At 42.4% G+C, this 15,981-nt stretch overlaps 5 protein-coding genes across 5 annotated transcripts; 4 read left to right on the top strand and 1 right to left on the bottom strand. All coding sequences in view use genetic code 12, as the record gives it.

Moving 5' to 3' along the window:
- Window positions 1–36: 36 nt before the first annotated feature.
- On the top strand, window positions 37–1,086 carry PICST_30528 (predicted protein; the record flags this gene model as incomplete). The annotated part of the gene is made up of 1 exon (XM_001383299.1): window positions 37–1,086. The coding sequence occupies one exon, from the start codon at window positions 37–39 to the stop codon at window positions 1,084–1,086; it is 1,050 nt and encodes a 349-aa protein (XP_001383336.2).
- A 445-nt stretch (window positions 1,087–1,531) lies between these two features.
- Window positions 1,532–3,898, top strand: MDL1 (ATP-binding cassette transporter family member). The gene has a single exon (XM_001383300.1). The coding sequence runs from the start codon at window positions 1,918–1,920 to the stop codon at window positions 3,643–3,645; it is 1,728 nt and encodes a 575-aa protein (XP_001383337.2). The 5' UTR covers window positions 1,532–1,917; the 3' UTR covers window positions 3,646–3,898.
- A 3,261-nt stretch (window positions 3,899–7,159) lies between these two features.
- On the top strand, window positions 7,160–11,248 carry ATG26 (Sterol 3-beta-glucosyltransferase (Autophagy-related protein 26) (UDP-glycosyltransferase 51); the record flags this gene model as incomplete). Its single annotated transcript, XM_001383301.1, has 4 exons — window positions 7,160–8,124; window positions 8,176–8,403; window positions 8,587–8,923; window positions 9,032–11,248. Coding segments are annotated over 4 exons (3,747 nt in total), but the record flags the coding sequence as incomplete, so codon positions are not given.
- A 593-nt stretch (window positions 11,249–11,841) lies between these two features.
- On the top strand, window positions 11,842–13,819 carry MET2 (homoserine O- acetyltransferase). Its single transcript, XM_001383302.1, has 2 exons — window positions 11,842–13,064; window positions 13,089–13,819. Exons 1-2 carry the CDS (start codon window positions 12,285–12,287, stop codon window positions 13,740–13,742), a joined length of 1,434 nt encoding a protein of 477 aa, XP_001383339.1. The 5' UTR covers window positions 11,842–12,284; the 3' UTR covers window positions 13,743–13,819.
- Window positions 13,820–14,556: 737 nt separating this feature from the next.
- PICST_57530 (predicted protein) lies at window positions 14,557–15,270 on the bottom strand (the record flags this gene model as incomplete). Its single annotated transcript, XM_001383650.1, has 1 exon — window positions 14,557–15,270. A coding segment is annotated over one exon (714 nt), but the record flags the coding sequence as incomplete, so codon positions are not given.
- Between the last annotated feature and the right edge of the window lie 711 nt (window positions 15,271–15,981).

The following is a 15,981-nucleotide window of genomic DNA, read 5'->3' on the forward strand; positions in this document are numbered from 1 at the left end:
ATAACCATTACTCTTTTGAATGCCATACTTAACATAATGGTTTCTATACTAAATCTACCCCATGAGGTGATGGTGAAAGTGTTCAAGTACTTGACGCCGAGCGAGACCAGTCAGATGATCAAGAAGTTGAAATCGGATAAAGAACACCGAGGTCGGCTTGATGATCTTGTCATACGACTCTTGTACCAGCGTCTTTTCAATGGGAAGTTGATGATTATCAACGACAAATCGAACGAGACTATTGAATACGACACTATGCTCACTATAGATTCGTTTGAAGAGCGCTTTTTGGTACATAACTACGAGAACTTGTTGTTCCAGGAGATAAGACCAAACTATGTAGAGGTGAAATTCACCAGACAGGCCAATGATTACATGAATTTCATAGGAAATTTGTACAAGTTCTTCAGTCTCTTGTCTCGAGAGGAAAATGTGCAGATGCTCAAGTACTTCGAGACGAAAATCTTGCAACTTGACTTTTACACTGACGGAAATCTTGTATTGATAGAGAATCCAACATCATTATCCACTATCATCATCAAGATATTGATCAGTTTGTCTAGCAACAAGGACCTCTTGGGAAAGATCAAACGGTTCACTATAAAGTCGACCGATATCGGAAATCTTTACGTTTCCCAATGGAGTCAGCTATTCCGACGTTTTATCAATTTGCATACACTAGATCTATCCAACGACATAATTCACTCTGATTATGATGATTGCAGAGATGTTTTAGGTTATTCTTTCAAGTTTCCAGCCAGGCTTAAGATACTAGTGCTAGATAACAATGTGTTGCGATATGTTTCGGTTGCAATGATTGCTAGTCTTCCACATAGCCTAGAAGTGTTACTGTTGAGCCACAATAAAATCGTATCTGTAGAACCAGTACGTCTATCCTCAAAGTTACCGAATCTCCGCTATTTGAATCTCGACTATAACGGCCGCTTACTGTTTTTGGACCCTGTCATTTTCCGGGGCATTAGGCGAGACTTCAGACTTCTGTTAAGGGGCACCAGTTTTGAGGATGCTGATTTTTCGCATTTGGCAAGAGCGACTAGCGAGATCGGATTTACCATTATAGTGTAAAATGAACGGATGGTAATGAGCTAAATAACGAATAAATGATAATATGCGATAATGCACGATATTTATAGAAAAGATTAATATAATGGGAACATAGATGTAGAAAGAGTAGAAAATCGGAATTGCAAAAATGTCGCAATGTCGATTGTGATTTTTCATTATTACCGTTCCAAATTAAAGAAGTGCGACATGGAAATTTGTCTCACCTTTCACCGAATTTTGATGTGAGACAACATTCTCCATAGTTAAGGAGATAACTCTAGATACACCAATTGGCTCACAACACTGCTATTTTGGTGCTACAAGACCATATCCATGATTGGAATACAGAAGCTGGTGTTTTTGCACGTGCTTCAGGGAGGAACTCGTTCTGGAATAGGAATATCTTCATTCCGTCCTTTTTTAGTTTCCCTTGGCCGAATCGGATCTAACCATAGCATACTGGCACCCGCCAAATTTTCTCATACACCCCTAAATTCGACATATTTCAATAGTCGGAGACTATACTCAAACAGGACGGCTCAAAAAGTAACGCAGAACGAGCCGGAATTCCAAAAGTCTGTGAAATCACAATCTGAACTTCTACAACCTCAACGAGCAAGTCGTGAAACTGAAGACACCAGTGAAAATTCGAGCATAAATGAAGAAAGCAATGTTATTTCCAATTTCCTAGAACCAGCAGACAGCTCTCAGACATTTTCCACGACATCTCCCTCTCCGGGAAAGAGTCTGTCTTTGGGTAAAGATATAATCAAGCTACTCAAACTTGCTCGCCCCGAGTACAGGCTCTTGGCCTTTGCATTGGCGTGTTTGCTCATCACTTCTGGTGTTTCAATGTCGTTGCCTCTTTTCATTGGAAAGATCATTGACACAGCCGAAGTTCCCACATCCGAAAACGTGTCTATAGAAGAAGTGCAAGTGTTAGGAGTTTCCCCTAATGTCCCAGACTTAATTTTAGGCTTGGAACCATACCAGTTCTACATTGGCTTAGGAGTCTTGTTTACTGTTGGAGCCGTAGCTAACTTTGGTCGTTCGTATCTTTTGCGATCTGTAGGCGAAAAACTTGTGGCCCGGTTGAGGTCGCGCTTGTTCCTGAAGATTCTTGCCCAAGACTCCTATTTCTTCGATATTGGACCCACGAAAACGGGAATGAAAACCGGGGACTTGATTTCGAGAATCTCCAGCGACACACAGATTATTGCCAAAACTCTCAGTGGCAACATCAGCGACGGTGCCAGATCTTTGATAAGTGGTCTTGTAGGACTTTCCATGATGTGCTTCGTTTCGTGGAAATTAACTCTTTGCATGAGTATGATTTTTCCTCCATTAATTGTAATGTCTTGGTTCTACGGAAGAAAGATTAAGGCATTGTCGCGTTTAATCCAGGAGAATATTGGGGCTATGAGTAAAGTCACTGAGGAGAAGTTGAATGGAGTAAAGACTATTCAGGCATTTTCGCAACAAAAGATGATGGTCCACGACTACAACGTGGAAATCAAAGAGATCTTCAACAACTCTATCCGTGAAGGAAAACTCGCCGGAATTTACTATGGGTTCAATGGGTTTTTGGGAAACATCACCATGATTGGTTTGTTGGTTGTCGGAGCCAAATTAATAGGGATGGGTGAGTTAACTATAGGTGACTTGTCCAGTTTCATGATGTATGCTGTTTATACTGGTAGTTCTGTCTTTGGATTGGGAAACTTTTACACCGAACTCATGAAGGGGATTGGGGCAGCCGATAGAATCTTTGAGTTGATAGACTATAAGTCTAACATCCCGATCCATTTAGGAAAGAAAGTCGACAATCTCTATGGAGACATCAACTTCCAAAATATCAACTTCATATATCCCTCCAGAAAGGATTCTACTATTTTCCGGGACATGAACATGTCCATCAAACAAGGTCAAAATGTGTGCATCGTAGGACCTTCAGGTAGTGGAAAATCTACGATATCACAGCTATTGCTAAGATTCTATGACCCACAGAGTGGTCAGGTTCTTGTCAATGGCCACAACATCCAAGACTTGAATTTGAACTTCTACAGAACGAAAATTGGCTACGTACAGCAAGAACCATTGTTGTTCAGCGGAACAATCAAGGAGAATATTTTGTTTGGGAAAGAAGATGCCACCTTTGAGGAGATAGAACAGGCATTGAGACTAAGCAATTCCTATGCATTTGTGAACAACTTACCCCAGGGCATCGAGACTAAGATTGGTGCCTCTACCAGTACACAATTGAGTGGAGGTCAGAGGCAGCGGATTTCGTTGGCTAGAACGTTGATTCGTCGTCCAAAGATCTTGATACTTGATGAGGCTACTTCCGCTTTGGACTCCATCAGTGAAGAAATCGTCATGAGGAACCTCTCTCACTTGAACAAGGAAGAAGGAGTGACGATTATTTCCATTGCCCATAGGTTATCCACTATTAAGAACAGTGAGCGCATAGTAGTGTTGAACCAAGAGGGAGAGATAGTAGAGGACGGTAAGTTTGACAGCTTGATTCTGAATCCTTCCAGCGAGTTCAACAAGCTCTTGCAGAGTCATAGTGTCGAGTAGACTACTGATTATGGAAATGGAATTACGAAGTACAACGAGAGACGAAGAGGGGCTTTAGCTGCAAAAAAAAAGAGGCGCAACTGCTGATAAGCGAATGTCGCGTTGCAACCATCAATTGCAAAGTGTCGCTTCTTCATTGCGACATGAATAGAGGGCAGCATGCTTTGCGCTACAACATCACCACCAGATACATAGATACATAGGCTTTTGGTAGATTACAACTTGTATATAGTAATGACCCAAAGCAAGCTCTAGACAAGGTAGGAAGCAGGCAAGAAGATCATAAGTGGGACGAGGCGGAAGAAAATGGGGCGACGGCTGAAAAGGGTCCGAGTGTCTTTGCCAGTTACGATAGCGCCGATTCTAGACGTTACTCTTCCTACCAGAAACAAGCTCTACAACACAATAAAGGTCGATTTACATAATAAAGACGACAATGCATGGTGTGGTTACGGCGAAAATATCACATGCAAGATGGCTTCACTGTAGTGGTTCTACCAGAGGTAACTAACTGTGAGATGAGGTCTTCCCTAGGCCAGTTCGATAAGAGTGTAGAAGAAAGAGCATGTGAAATTTCTCATTTGGAACCGTCTGGAACGAGATTTCGGGGGTGTGTTGGAGCCAACGTCATTTCAATCTAGACGGGATGGGTGAATCAATCATGTGGCAGTGAAATTGAGCTGTGGTGGAACTGGTGAAACGTTGGGGACTCCAGCAACGCTGTGGTGCGCGAATTGCAGGTTGTATCAACGAGAAAATAGCGAGAAAAAATGTAGCCCGTGAACGGCGCTGGAGGCAGATGTAGCAGACGGAACAGACGTAGAAGATGTAGCAACAGTGTAGCAGTAGAGATTCTTGCAAAGACTACAGCACAGAGAGAATGAATCTTGTCTGCAATACTAAAAAACAAACTTTTTAGTGAGTCCCGTCCAGGTGGTATGATCTTTTGATTGGCGTGGTTTTGGTGCCTGGCGTTGCAGCCGTTATATTACTGAGCGTGCGTAGAGAAGGTTCGTACAATTAGCGAGGATTTTTTCCTCTGTCACCGAGATAATTCCGATTTTGCTCCATAACGTGCGTTGAAAGTCTCGGTGGAAGGGGAAAGGTTGCATTATGCATGCGAGTATCACTCTATACCAGGTTCCAGGCTCAGTGCCAGGCTCAGCGCAGAAACAGAGATACAGTCGGTCGATTGTAGCTTATAGGTTAAAGTTTATAATGTTAGTGGCGAAGTAGAATGGGTAGATCAACAATAGCACATGTTTACAGAACCGTTATTTAGGGTTGTGTTGCGGCCAGATAAAGTTAGCTACAGTAGCGCTCAGATGCCTGGTTCGCGCTAACCGTACCTCAAAATTCCATATAGACTACTTTATCGTTTTTACATGCAGCTTTGCTACAAAATAATCCGTGACACTTACTCTGCGTAAAGTTAACTGGCCCGTTACATGTTGACCATCCGCCCGGATAGAAAACTGCATTGATTACTGAAAGAGAGATTCCAAGAATAGAAGCGAGGCTAACTTCCCTACCCAAGAGCACCTGATTTCCGACCACCGCAACTTGCGTTCAATCTCCTGCCTGTGCATATTTTGTAGTACAAATACCGATGGAATCGGCCGAAGAAAAGACGATAGAAAACAAGATGGTCAATTCCATAAAGCAAATAAAACTCCACCGCCAAAGAAAGAATCCCAACAAGACAGAAGTAGCTGCCAAACAGGAAGAACCGGCGAAAGACAAATTAGAAGACATAGGTCTTGAGAAGAACAGGTTTGAAGCTGAATCTCAGGAAACGCAGGAAGAAACTCCTGCCAAAAGCCAGATAGAAATTCAAGAACAAACTCAAGACAAAAACCAAGAAGAAACTGGCCAGGTCTATAAGGACGAACTTCTGCCCCCAAGTCCAGAAAGACCCAAACATCGTTCCCATCGCAGTGTATTCCGCCACCTTCAACATTTGCCCATTATCAGTCCATCAGAAGCCATCACTAAAGCTTCCAAATCCTCTTCCACCATGACACAACAGGAGGCAATTTCGTCGCTATATGAGAAGTTTGCCCACGCCCTTATTCCGCCATTTCAGGGCTCGCTTTCGTCATTGTATCTGAACCCTGTCTCTGAGAGTGATGATTCAGTCGATGATATCGAAGAAGCGCACAATGATAATAACGAGAGCAAGAAACCTACTACTGTAAATACTGAATCAGAACCCGGAAAGTCTGATTCTCCTTCAAATACTGGATCTATTTCTACTGCGGAGTCTGCTTCAAATACTGCTACAAATGACCATGCCGATTCTAGTAGGCCCGCTTCCACTACTTCCAGTTCTACAACAATTAAGGGAGTTGAAGGTGTACAGCGTGCCGATGACTACAGTAAGCTGATCAATAAGAGCCACGAGAAGCCACCCACTTCCGGCAAGCCAATTAGCCATAAGAGTGACAAATCGCATCTCGAGCATGAATCTGAAGGTGAAGAGGAGGACGAAGCCGATGTCGCAACAGGTGTACAACGATCTCCAGCCTACTTGTTGAACTTGGTGGCAGGGTCTTACATGTATGCTGGACTTGAAAGCCTTACAAAGCTTGTCAAGGGCTACGATGATCCGGAGATACGATCCCATGTCCGATCACATTTACGCGCACAGTTACGCGCACAATTAAGCAGCCGTCTTCCGGTATCCGTTAAGAAGATGGCCCTGGGCTACGGAGTATTCGACAGCGAAGACGAGTCCAACTCCGAAGACAATGCGCGACTGTCGGAAGATGAGGAAGCGCAAGAGCACCGCCATCATGCCCTATTGGCCCAGCAACATATAGAGGCTAGCTCCGGCACTAGCTCCGGCACAGCTCTTTCATACAAGCAGTCCAAGTTGTCGAAACAGCCTGATGTCACAGAACCGGCTTCGGACTTAGTAGAGGCAATAGCTCCAGAGGGTATAGTAGAGGATGACATCTCCACTATTGCCACTGCCACTGCCAGTGCTCCTACTCCTACTGCTTCGACTATCACAAATACGGAAACTAGCACTGACACTAATAAGCCTGCTGCTACAGCTACTGCGGCTTCTATTGCTTCCATTGCTTCTATTAGTACGGCGGGGACTACAAACTCTACTTCTACTTCCGTTCCGTCAACTATAAACTCTGGTGATAAACCCGCTGATGTAGATTATAGGCACTTGCCACAGGAGGCTTCCTCTTCTGAGGAAGATCACCATGCCAATACCATGTATATCTCGCAGTCGGAAACAGAACACTCTGATGCGGGCACACTAGCCACTTTCAGAACAGCCGAAGATCGTTCTCTGGCAGAAGATCATTCTCTGATTGAAGAAACCAGGCTAGATACTGTAGTAGAGACAGCTACTGTAACACAGCTGGTCAGGACCAGCGCCGTAAATACCCCAGATTCAGGCAGCTTTTTGTCTGGAGACTATCACAGAACCCATGGCGATGAGAATATTCTCAGTTCTAACAGTACCTTGGACTCCCAGCCCAAAACGACTTTCCAGCAGTCTATACTTGATAACTTGAATCCACAGTTGATCAAAGAAGGACTTCTCATGCGACCCAAAGAAGGGCAGCAAACGGAAGCTAACGAAAAGTCCAGAACGGACAGATTACGACTCAGTATAGCAGACAAACTTCAACGAGTCTTCGACATCAGTGACGACGACTACTTCTACGGTAACTACAGTGCCTGGTTGATCAGAGATGTCTTGCTTCAGGGACACTTATATTTGACTCGAGATTCCATCTTATTCTTTGCTTTTTTACCCAAAAGGTACTCTGTGACTCTGGAATCAGAGTCCAACTACGACGACTCCAACATCGTTGTCCAGTCTGGTACCTTAGGTTTGAAGACAGGCAAGTATGGAGATTCGATGTTCACTACTGTATTGACCCATAGATACTGGGCCGTACTCCGTCTGGAAACATTGAGCATCTACAGCTCTTCCACAGACTTGTATTTCCCAAAGGTAGTCATTGACTTGAAGACATGTATTCGGGCAGAAATCGCAGATAAGGACAGGACAGAAATTGTCAGAGGTTCGTCGCCGCCCAGAACACCTAGAGTGGGATCTGGCACCGCCACGCATTCGCCTATCTCGCGTCGTGGATCAGGAGATAATAGCACGGATGAAGAGATTGAGATCAGTAACATCTTGGCTCAAGAGTCCATTGCAGTGTCCGAAGACAACTTTGAGAATGCTTCCACCGGTGTCTGGATCAAACTCATCACCAAGAAGAAAAACTACAAATTTTTTTGTGACAGTTTGTTTTCAGCCAGACAATGGTGCAACAACATTACCAAGTTGATTTTTCAGTTGAACAACTCCAATGCTGGAAACGAAGTCTTGCTCAAGATTCCCATTGAAGATATCGTGGACTATGAAAAGAGTAAACTCTTTGAAGAAGACTCCAAAGATTCAAATGTCCCTGAAGATGAAATCCCAGTCAGTATGAGTTTCTCGTTTAAGAAGGAAGATCCTGAAAACAAGACTGCTACCAAGTCTGAACTCAGGAAGAAGTTGGGTGCATTTGATATGAGCAAGAAGAGGTCATCATCTTCAGCTTCGTTGAATTCAGATGGCCAGTCAAGTCTTGACCATATCTTCTTTATGTTCTTTAGAGACGGCCATCTGTTCTATGAAAGTCTCAATGCGGTCATTTTGGACCACAAGAATCGTTTGAACGAGCAGTCTGAAGCACTGGATTCATCTGATAAGTTTTTTGAAAAAGCAAAGAAGATGTATAAGAAGTCCCATCATCATCGCCACAATACAGACACACCAAAGAAATTATCCAGAAGTATTTCTACCTTGTCCACTTCAGACCACTCTAACAATATTGTTAACCGAGTGATTTCAAACAACTTGCACTTGCTCTCCCCACTTGACGACTCTGCTGGATCTCGTAGATTTGGAATTGAAAGTCCTCCTCAAATACTTTCTCCAACGCTGTCAACCAATCGTATAAAGAAGCTTGGTAGAACTCTTTCCAATCCTGCCAAATTATTGACTATCTCAAGAAGGTCACTGGAAGATCTGGCCAATAGTGAAAGGTCATTAAATGATTTGGATTTCATTTCAAGCCCAGATCTTTATGTAAGTAACCAGCAGCTCAACTTCCCCAGGCCACTCACTATATCTGGTCTCAAGAGTATGCAGATGTCTTTTGAGACTTCCCAAAAGGATCCCAACGAAGCGGAGTCTGAGTTTAAAAAGAATGAAGTTAAAGATTTCATTGATGATGAAGATGAAGATAAATCTGTGAGTGACCTGAAACAACTTGAACCTAAGAGATCTATTCCGTTCCCAACTCCATTGAATTTGAGAGACCCATCCGAATACAATGATGTGTCAAACAGACAAAATAAGCTAATGGCAATTGGTAAAAGTATCAAGGCCTTTTCCAAAGTTGGTAGTAAATGGTCAGCATTCCCAGCTCATTTTGCTGAACAGGATGGAATTGACGATGATTTCTTTGTCCAAAACCAAGAAGTTAGAGAACTCACTGAGCGTCACTACCAGGAACACTTCAGTTTGAATAAGGAAAAGAAATTAGTGGCTACTTATTATGCACATTTGCAGCGGTCAATTCCAGTATATGGAAAGGTCTACCTTGGAGATACAGATATCTGCTTCAGAAGTTTATTGCCTGGCGTGCAAACAAAGATGATTTTACCATTGTCTGAAGTTGTCAACTGTTACCGAGAAAAAGGGTTGAAATTGACGTACTCTGGTTTAGTTATCGTCGTTAATGGCCAGCATGAGTTGTTCTTGGAATTCAGTTCTCAAAAATCAAGAGATGACTGTGAATTCATGATATTGTCCCAATTGGAAAAACTTCATGGTGGAGAAACTTGGGCGCCGAGCCCACATCAATGGGGTTCAAACTATGAGATGGAGTTGACAAAGACCAGGTTAATGACAGGTGTTGAGGATCATCCGACGGAGTTTTCCTTCAGTGAACAGGACCTCAAGAGAGCCAGAACCAGAATTGAAAATGCAAGAATCAAGATGTTTGAAGATAAATTTAACGCTGCTGCTGGTTTGGACGTTCCTATTATTTTGGAAGATTCGCCTTTATTTAAGACAGAGATCAAACCTTCGACTTCTTATAACTTCACGTTATTGACTATTGGTTCAAGAGGTGATGTTCAACCTTTCATTGCTTTAGGCAAAGGTTTGATGAAAGAGGGTCATAATGTTACAATTGCTACCCATGCCGAATTTGAAGACTGGATAGTGAAGCACGGCATGAAGTTCAAACTAGTCTCTGGTAATCCTGCTGAGCTTATGTCTTTGATGGTTACTCATGGATCGATGTCTGTTGGGTTTTTGAAGGAAGCTTCTTCTAAATTCAGAGGTTGGATCAATGAATTATTGACATCAAGTTGGCAAGCATGTCAAGGTGCTGATATCCTAATTGAAAGTCCTGCTGCTATGGCAGGTGTCCATATTGCTGAAGCATTGGGTATCCCTTACTTGAGGGCTTTTACGATGCCATGGACTAGAACTAGAGCTTACCCACATGCTTTTATTGTTCCTGATCAAAAGAAAGGTGGATCCTACAACTACTTGACACACGTTATGTTTGAAACGGTATTTTGGAGAGGTATCTCAGGACAGATTAACAAATGGAGAGTGAAAGAATTGGGTTTACCAAGTACAAATCTATTCAGATTGCAGTCGACCAAAATTCCATTTATGTACAATGTGTCTCCAACCATTTTCCCACCAGCAGTTGATTTTCCCGATTGGGTCAAGGTCACTGGGTACTGGTTTTTGGATGAAGGTGCTGCTGCTGATTACAACCCACCTGAAGAATTGATCGAGTTCATGGAGCTTGCCAATGAAGATGGAAAGAAAATCGTGTATATTGGATTTGGCTCCATTGTTGTCAAGGATGCAAACAGCTTGACAAGAGCTATTGTCGAGGCAGTCTTGGATGCGGACGTAAGATGTATTTTGAACAAGGGTTGGTCTGACAGACTTTCCAAGAACCAGTCTGAGCCAGTTGAACTCCCTCCTGAAATCTATGATTCTGGTTCTATCCCACACGATTGGTTATTTCCTAGAATTGATGCTGCAGTGCATCATGGTGGTTCTGGTACAACAGGGGCTACCCTAAGATGTGGCTTACCTACCATAATAAAGCCATTCTTTGGCGACCAATTTTTCTACGCTTCCAGAGTGGAGGAAATTGGAGTTGGAGTCGGGTTGAAGAACTTGAATGCCAGATCTTTGAGTAAGGCCATTACCAAAGTAATTTCTGACTTGAAGCTTATTGAGAGGTCCAAGAAGGTCGCAGAAAAGATCAAACGAGAAAATGGTGTAATGACAGCGATTGAAACGATTTATTCAGAGTTAGAATATGCCAGGAACTTGATTTTGTCCAAACAACAGCACAACGAGAACTACAGATTACATATGGGTACACCATCTGGTATCCAATCGCCTAATGTTGAAGAGGACGATGAGTACACCGACACAGAAAAGGAAGAAGATGAAGAAGACTACACTGACGAAAGCGAGGACGAAGGAGGAGATGATTACGAAGCTCACGAAGATAATTTTAGTATTAATAACAACACTGAGATTGAAATCCAGAGGAAACTGGTTCCTTCAGGAAGCACTGATGAGGAGGACCTTGCCTCTGTTGCAGAAAGCAACTTGGGGGAAACCATTGCTCTGAAATTTCATTTCAAGTAGTATATAGCCCAGATTTATTCAGTGCAGACTGTGGTTTGCTGTATATATAGCTTTTAATGTGAAAAGATTTGGTAAAGAAAAGTGTGGACAAGTATAGAAGAACTATAGAAAGTAAACTGTATATAAATTTAGGAAAAAGCAGAGAAATCGCTTTTTTCTTGGTTACTGAGATTCGGAGAAAGTTGTTGACTTCTTTCGGAGGCTTGATAGTAATCAAACACCATACGATAAGACGATAAAACACTTCGTCAATTGTTACTGATAAATCTTCCCCTGCATACGTTGCCTAGTTGCAAATTCCCCAATTTAAGTTCCTGCATTTCGTCTTCGTATTTTTATCAGGTGTCAGATAGCAGTGACTCCAGACTTCAACTTTTGGTTCACGTGACTTGTGGCAATCGCTTGACTCATTGAGGATTTTCCATTAGATGAAGATAGTATGGGAGTTATTTATCCATTATAAATTCATCAGAAGACTGCAGTATCATCTGAGCAAACCACATAAGCGATTTTCACTCGTATTGCATCACTTTCTGCTACTTTCCGGATCCAACTAGCGAATTAGGCAGTGACACCAAGGAACGACTTACCGTATCGGGCCCACCCCCAATTTTTCAGTTATTAATTCTAGGATCCACAGTTTCCTAAAAGGCGAAACCCAAAAGGCGATACTAATTTACTATTGCAGCCAGGGATTATTTCGAACGATCAAATCGTGCACAATACAACCTACTGCCAGAAAAAAGTTTGACTGATATTTTCATTATATCCATGTTCTCTACTAGCAAGCATTTGGTACTCTACTGATACTCCACGAGGTACTTCTATTACAAAAGAACAATATAAATCGGCTCAAGAGTCGCATCATTGATCCACTCACCCGCATTCCATCATCCGACCCGAACCGCAAAGTAGAATGACTACCTTTAACAATCAGGTGTATGAAGACATCACTGCTGAGCAGAAAAGAACGAATTCGTACGCCAGTCTCGTTCCTGGCCAGACCATTGTAGAAATCCCCTCCTACACGCTTGAGTGTGGAGAGGTCTTGTCACGTTTCCCTGTAGCCTACAAGACGTGGGGTAGATTAAACGAAGAGAAAGACAACGTCATTTTGATCTGCCATGCCTTGACTGGATCCTCTGATGTCCAGGACTGGTGGGGACCCTTGCTTGGTACTGGCAAGACGTTTGATCCCTCACGCTACTTCATCATCTGCATCAATTTCCTCGGTTCACCCTACGGCTCGGCTTCTCCTGTCAGTATTGACAAGTCTACAGGTAAGCCGTATGGACCCTCTTTCCCATTGGTCACAGTAAAAGACGACATCGGTATCCAGAAGTTGATCTTGGACTCGTTGAGTGTCAGATCGATCGCTTGTGTCATTGGTGGATCTATGGGAGGCATGCTTGCCTTGGAGTACTCTGCTACATACAACAAGACAAACTACGTTAGGTCTATAATAGCGCTTGCCACCTCTGCTCGAGCCTCAGCCTGGTGTATCTCATGGAACGAAACCCAGAGACAGTGTATCTTTAGCGATCCGTTCTACGATGACGGCTATTACTACGAGAACAATGGCATCAAGCCTGACTCGGGGCTTAGCGCTGCGAGAATGGCTGCGCTCTTAACGTATCGTTCAAGAAACTCTTTTGAAACCAGATTTGGCCGTAAGTTGCCCAACAAGATCGGCTCAGTCGTAACTCCTGTAGATGACGAGGAAAAAAGAAAGCGAGATGAAGAAGAACAGGGCATCAGATACCCTAAGACAAAAGACGAAGAGAATTGGTTGTTACACAACGAAGGCTCCAGATCGTCCAGATCGTCATTGAACAGAACTTCATCGCAAAGTAGCATCAACATGACCAGCAAGCCCCAAACTTACTTCACGGCTCAGTCGTACTTGAGATACCAAGGTAACAAGTTTATTACTCGTTTTGACGCCAACTGTTACATATCTATAACCAGAAAGCTTGACACCCACGACATCACCCGAAGCCGAATCTCGGTACAAGACACGGTGGAAGACCCGTTGCCTAGTTTCTTGCAGAGCTTACAACAGCCACATTTGATTATAGGTATCCAATCAGATGGGTTGTTTACCTACGGTGAACAGCAGCTCTTGGGTGAGAATATCCCTGACTCGAGCTTGAAGAAGCTCGACTCTCCAGAAGGGCATGATGCCTTCTTGTTGGAGTTCGAATTGATCAACAACTACTGCTTGAAGTTCTTACAAGACAAGTTGCCTGAATTCTACGACGTGACATCTGGAAAGTACCAGCCGTTTGAGAACTGGACCGAGTTCGTGGACAGCACTGACAATGGAGGTAACTCTGTGTTTGGTGAGGCTGAGAAGAACATTACCAATTGGTAGACTAATGGCATGAAAAATGTATATCTGTTAATAAGAAGTAAATATCTAATACATGGAAATAAAAAGTATATATTTAATACTCTACAAGTATATTGTGTAGATATTGGTTGGTAGCCTGGATTTAGACCATTAGTAATACTATTTCTGTGTATATTGCCAAAAAAAAGATGAAATACACAATTTCAAAAATAGATGAAATTAATCAAAATGAGCGTCCGTCGACTTCCAATATATCAAATACAAACATAACTGTAACGAGCAGTTAGTATGAACACATAATTGAGTTGAATTCCCTACCAATAGACGATTACAATATAAAAATATAATACCATTTTTCCTTAACTATTGCGGTATGGATGCAAAAATAACTTCGCACTACAGCAAGAAAAATAGTTTATTGGCAGGAATTGGGTACTCTGGCCGAGTTGGTCTAAGGCGCCAGGGTAAGGTCCTGGTCTCTTCGGAGGCGCGAGTTCGAATCTCGCGGGTATCATTATAACACACCAGCAATTCCTTCCTAATTTACCTATTTTCCTTTCTTTTTTGCATTCTGTGACGACATGAAGGAAGTGAATAAAGAAGCCACTGTAGTGCTACCGTATTCACACCATCCTTATACGAAAAAATTGAGACGACTACTTCTATATGAATATTCTTTTTAGACATTGTGAATTAGAACCGAGAGAATGGTGTGGTACAATAAATACAAAAGTATATACTTGTTCAATGAAGTAAAGTAGGATGAAAGCTATAATGTATTCTTACTATCCTTATGCATATACCAAGCGCGAAAGGATTTGATTAACCAACAAACTCACATAATGACACAGCACTTGCTTCCAGAGGAGTCCTTTATATGGTCGTTAGTGGATTGTTGTAATCTTGTGTTGGCAACAGGCTTTTCCTTCGCAGCTGTTGGATTGACAGCTTCACTAGTACCATTGCTATTTATCTGAGACTGTTGTGCCTGTGAGGTTTCTTTCTTCTGTAATTCCTTCTGTTGTTTCTTCTCCGCGGTGATGACAGCTTCCTTTCTCATTATCTGTCTAACGACATCAATGAAAGCTTCGTCAACGTTGGTCTTGTACATGGCACTGGTCTCGTAGAATGGAACCAAACCCCAGTCTTGCGACACCTTGACTCCGACGTCTATGCTCAAGACACGGTCTTCTTCCAAGTCGCATTTGTTACCCACAAGAACCATAGGCACGTTATCAGTGTCTTTAATTCTAAGCACTTGCTCACGAAGCGTCAACAATTCTTTTAATGAGTTCTCGTCAGTGACTGAGTATACTAAAAGGAATCCCTTACCACTCTTGATGTAGAGTTCTCGCATGGCAGTGAATTGGGCCACACCAGCCGTGTCGAGAATCTCCAAGTCACAGGCCCTACCGTCGATTTCTATCTGCTTTCGGTACGAGTCCTCAATGGTGGGGTCATAGCTTTCGACATAGACACCTTGCACGAATTGCACGGTTATGGACGATTTACCCACACCACCGGCTCCTAGGACGACAACCTTATAGTCTAATGGGTTAGTATAGAAATGGAATGAAGACAATGAAATTGAGATGATAAAGACAAGAGAATTTATATTCTAAACGTGATGGACTCACGGAAATTGCAATTTGTTGATATTTATATGCAATTGCTACTGTGGTTTTTAGACTGTTGTATCATATACTATGATTGGATCGACAATCAACACACATAAGATGTAGACGACAGACAATAACAGACAATTGTTACCCACAGGCTAGGAATCACTACCACATTGTCGAAAACTGAGAATATTGACTTTTGAAGAATATTAATTTTGTCTGAACAAAGTTTGATGTATTTTGACTAATTATTAATTGACTTTTCTCTCTCGTCTTGCTATCTCATATCACAAACGTAAACGTATACTTACCTCTCATGACGGGCTGTGGTTATAATATATATGTAACGAGAGTAATGGACACTAGCGGAAAGTCCTGGGATATTGGATGTAAAGCAAAAGAAGAAAAATAGTCTGCTGGCGATTTTGGGGATCGTGCAAAATAATGTTTTGATTTTAGATTTTTTTTGTGATTTTCTGATCGTCTTGATGTTCATTTTTGTTTTTTACGTGTCGGTTCAGGAACTTCAAATGCCAGAATTGCTAAAATGCCGAAAACGAACATGCACCGTGACATTCTGGATTGTATTTTGGAGTTGGGATTACCACAAGAAGCCTGTTGCTTGTTGCAGTGAACTC

This window comes from Scheffersomyces stipitis, chromosome 3 (genome assembly GCF_000209165.1).
Source record: "Scheffersomyces stipitis CBS 6054 chromosome 3, complete sequence".
Lineage (NCBI taxonomy): Eukaryota > Fungi > Ascomycota > Pichiomycetes > Serinales > Debaryomycetaceae > Scheffersomyces > Scheffersomyces stipitis.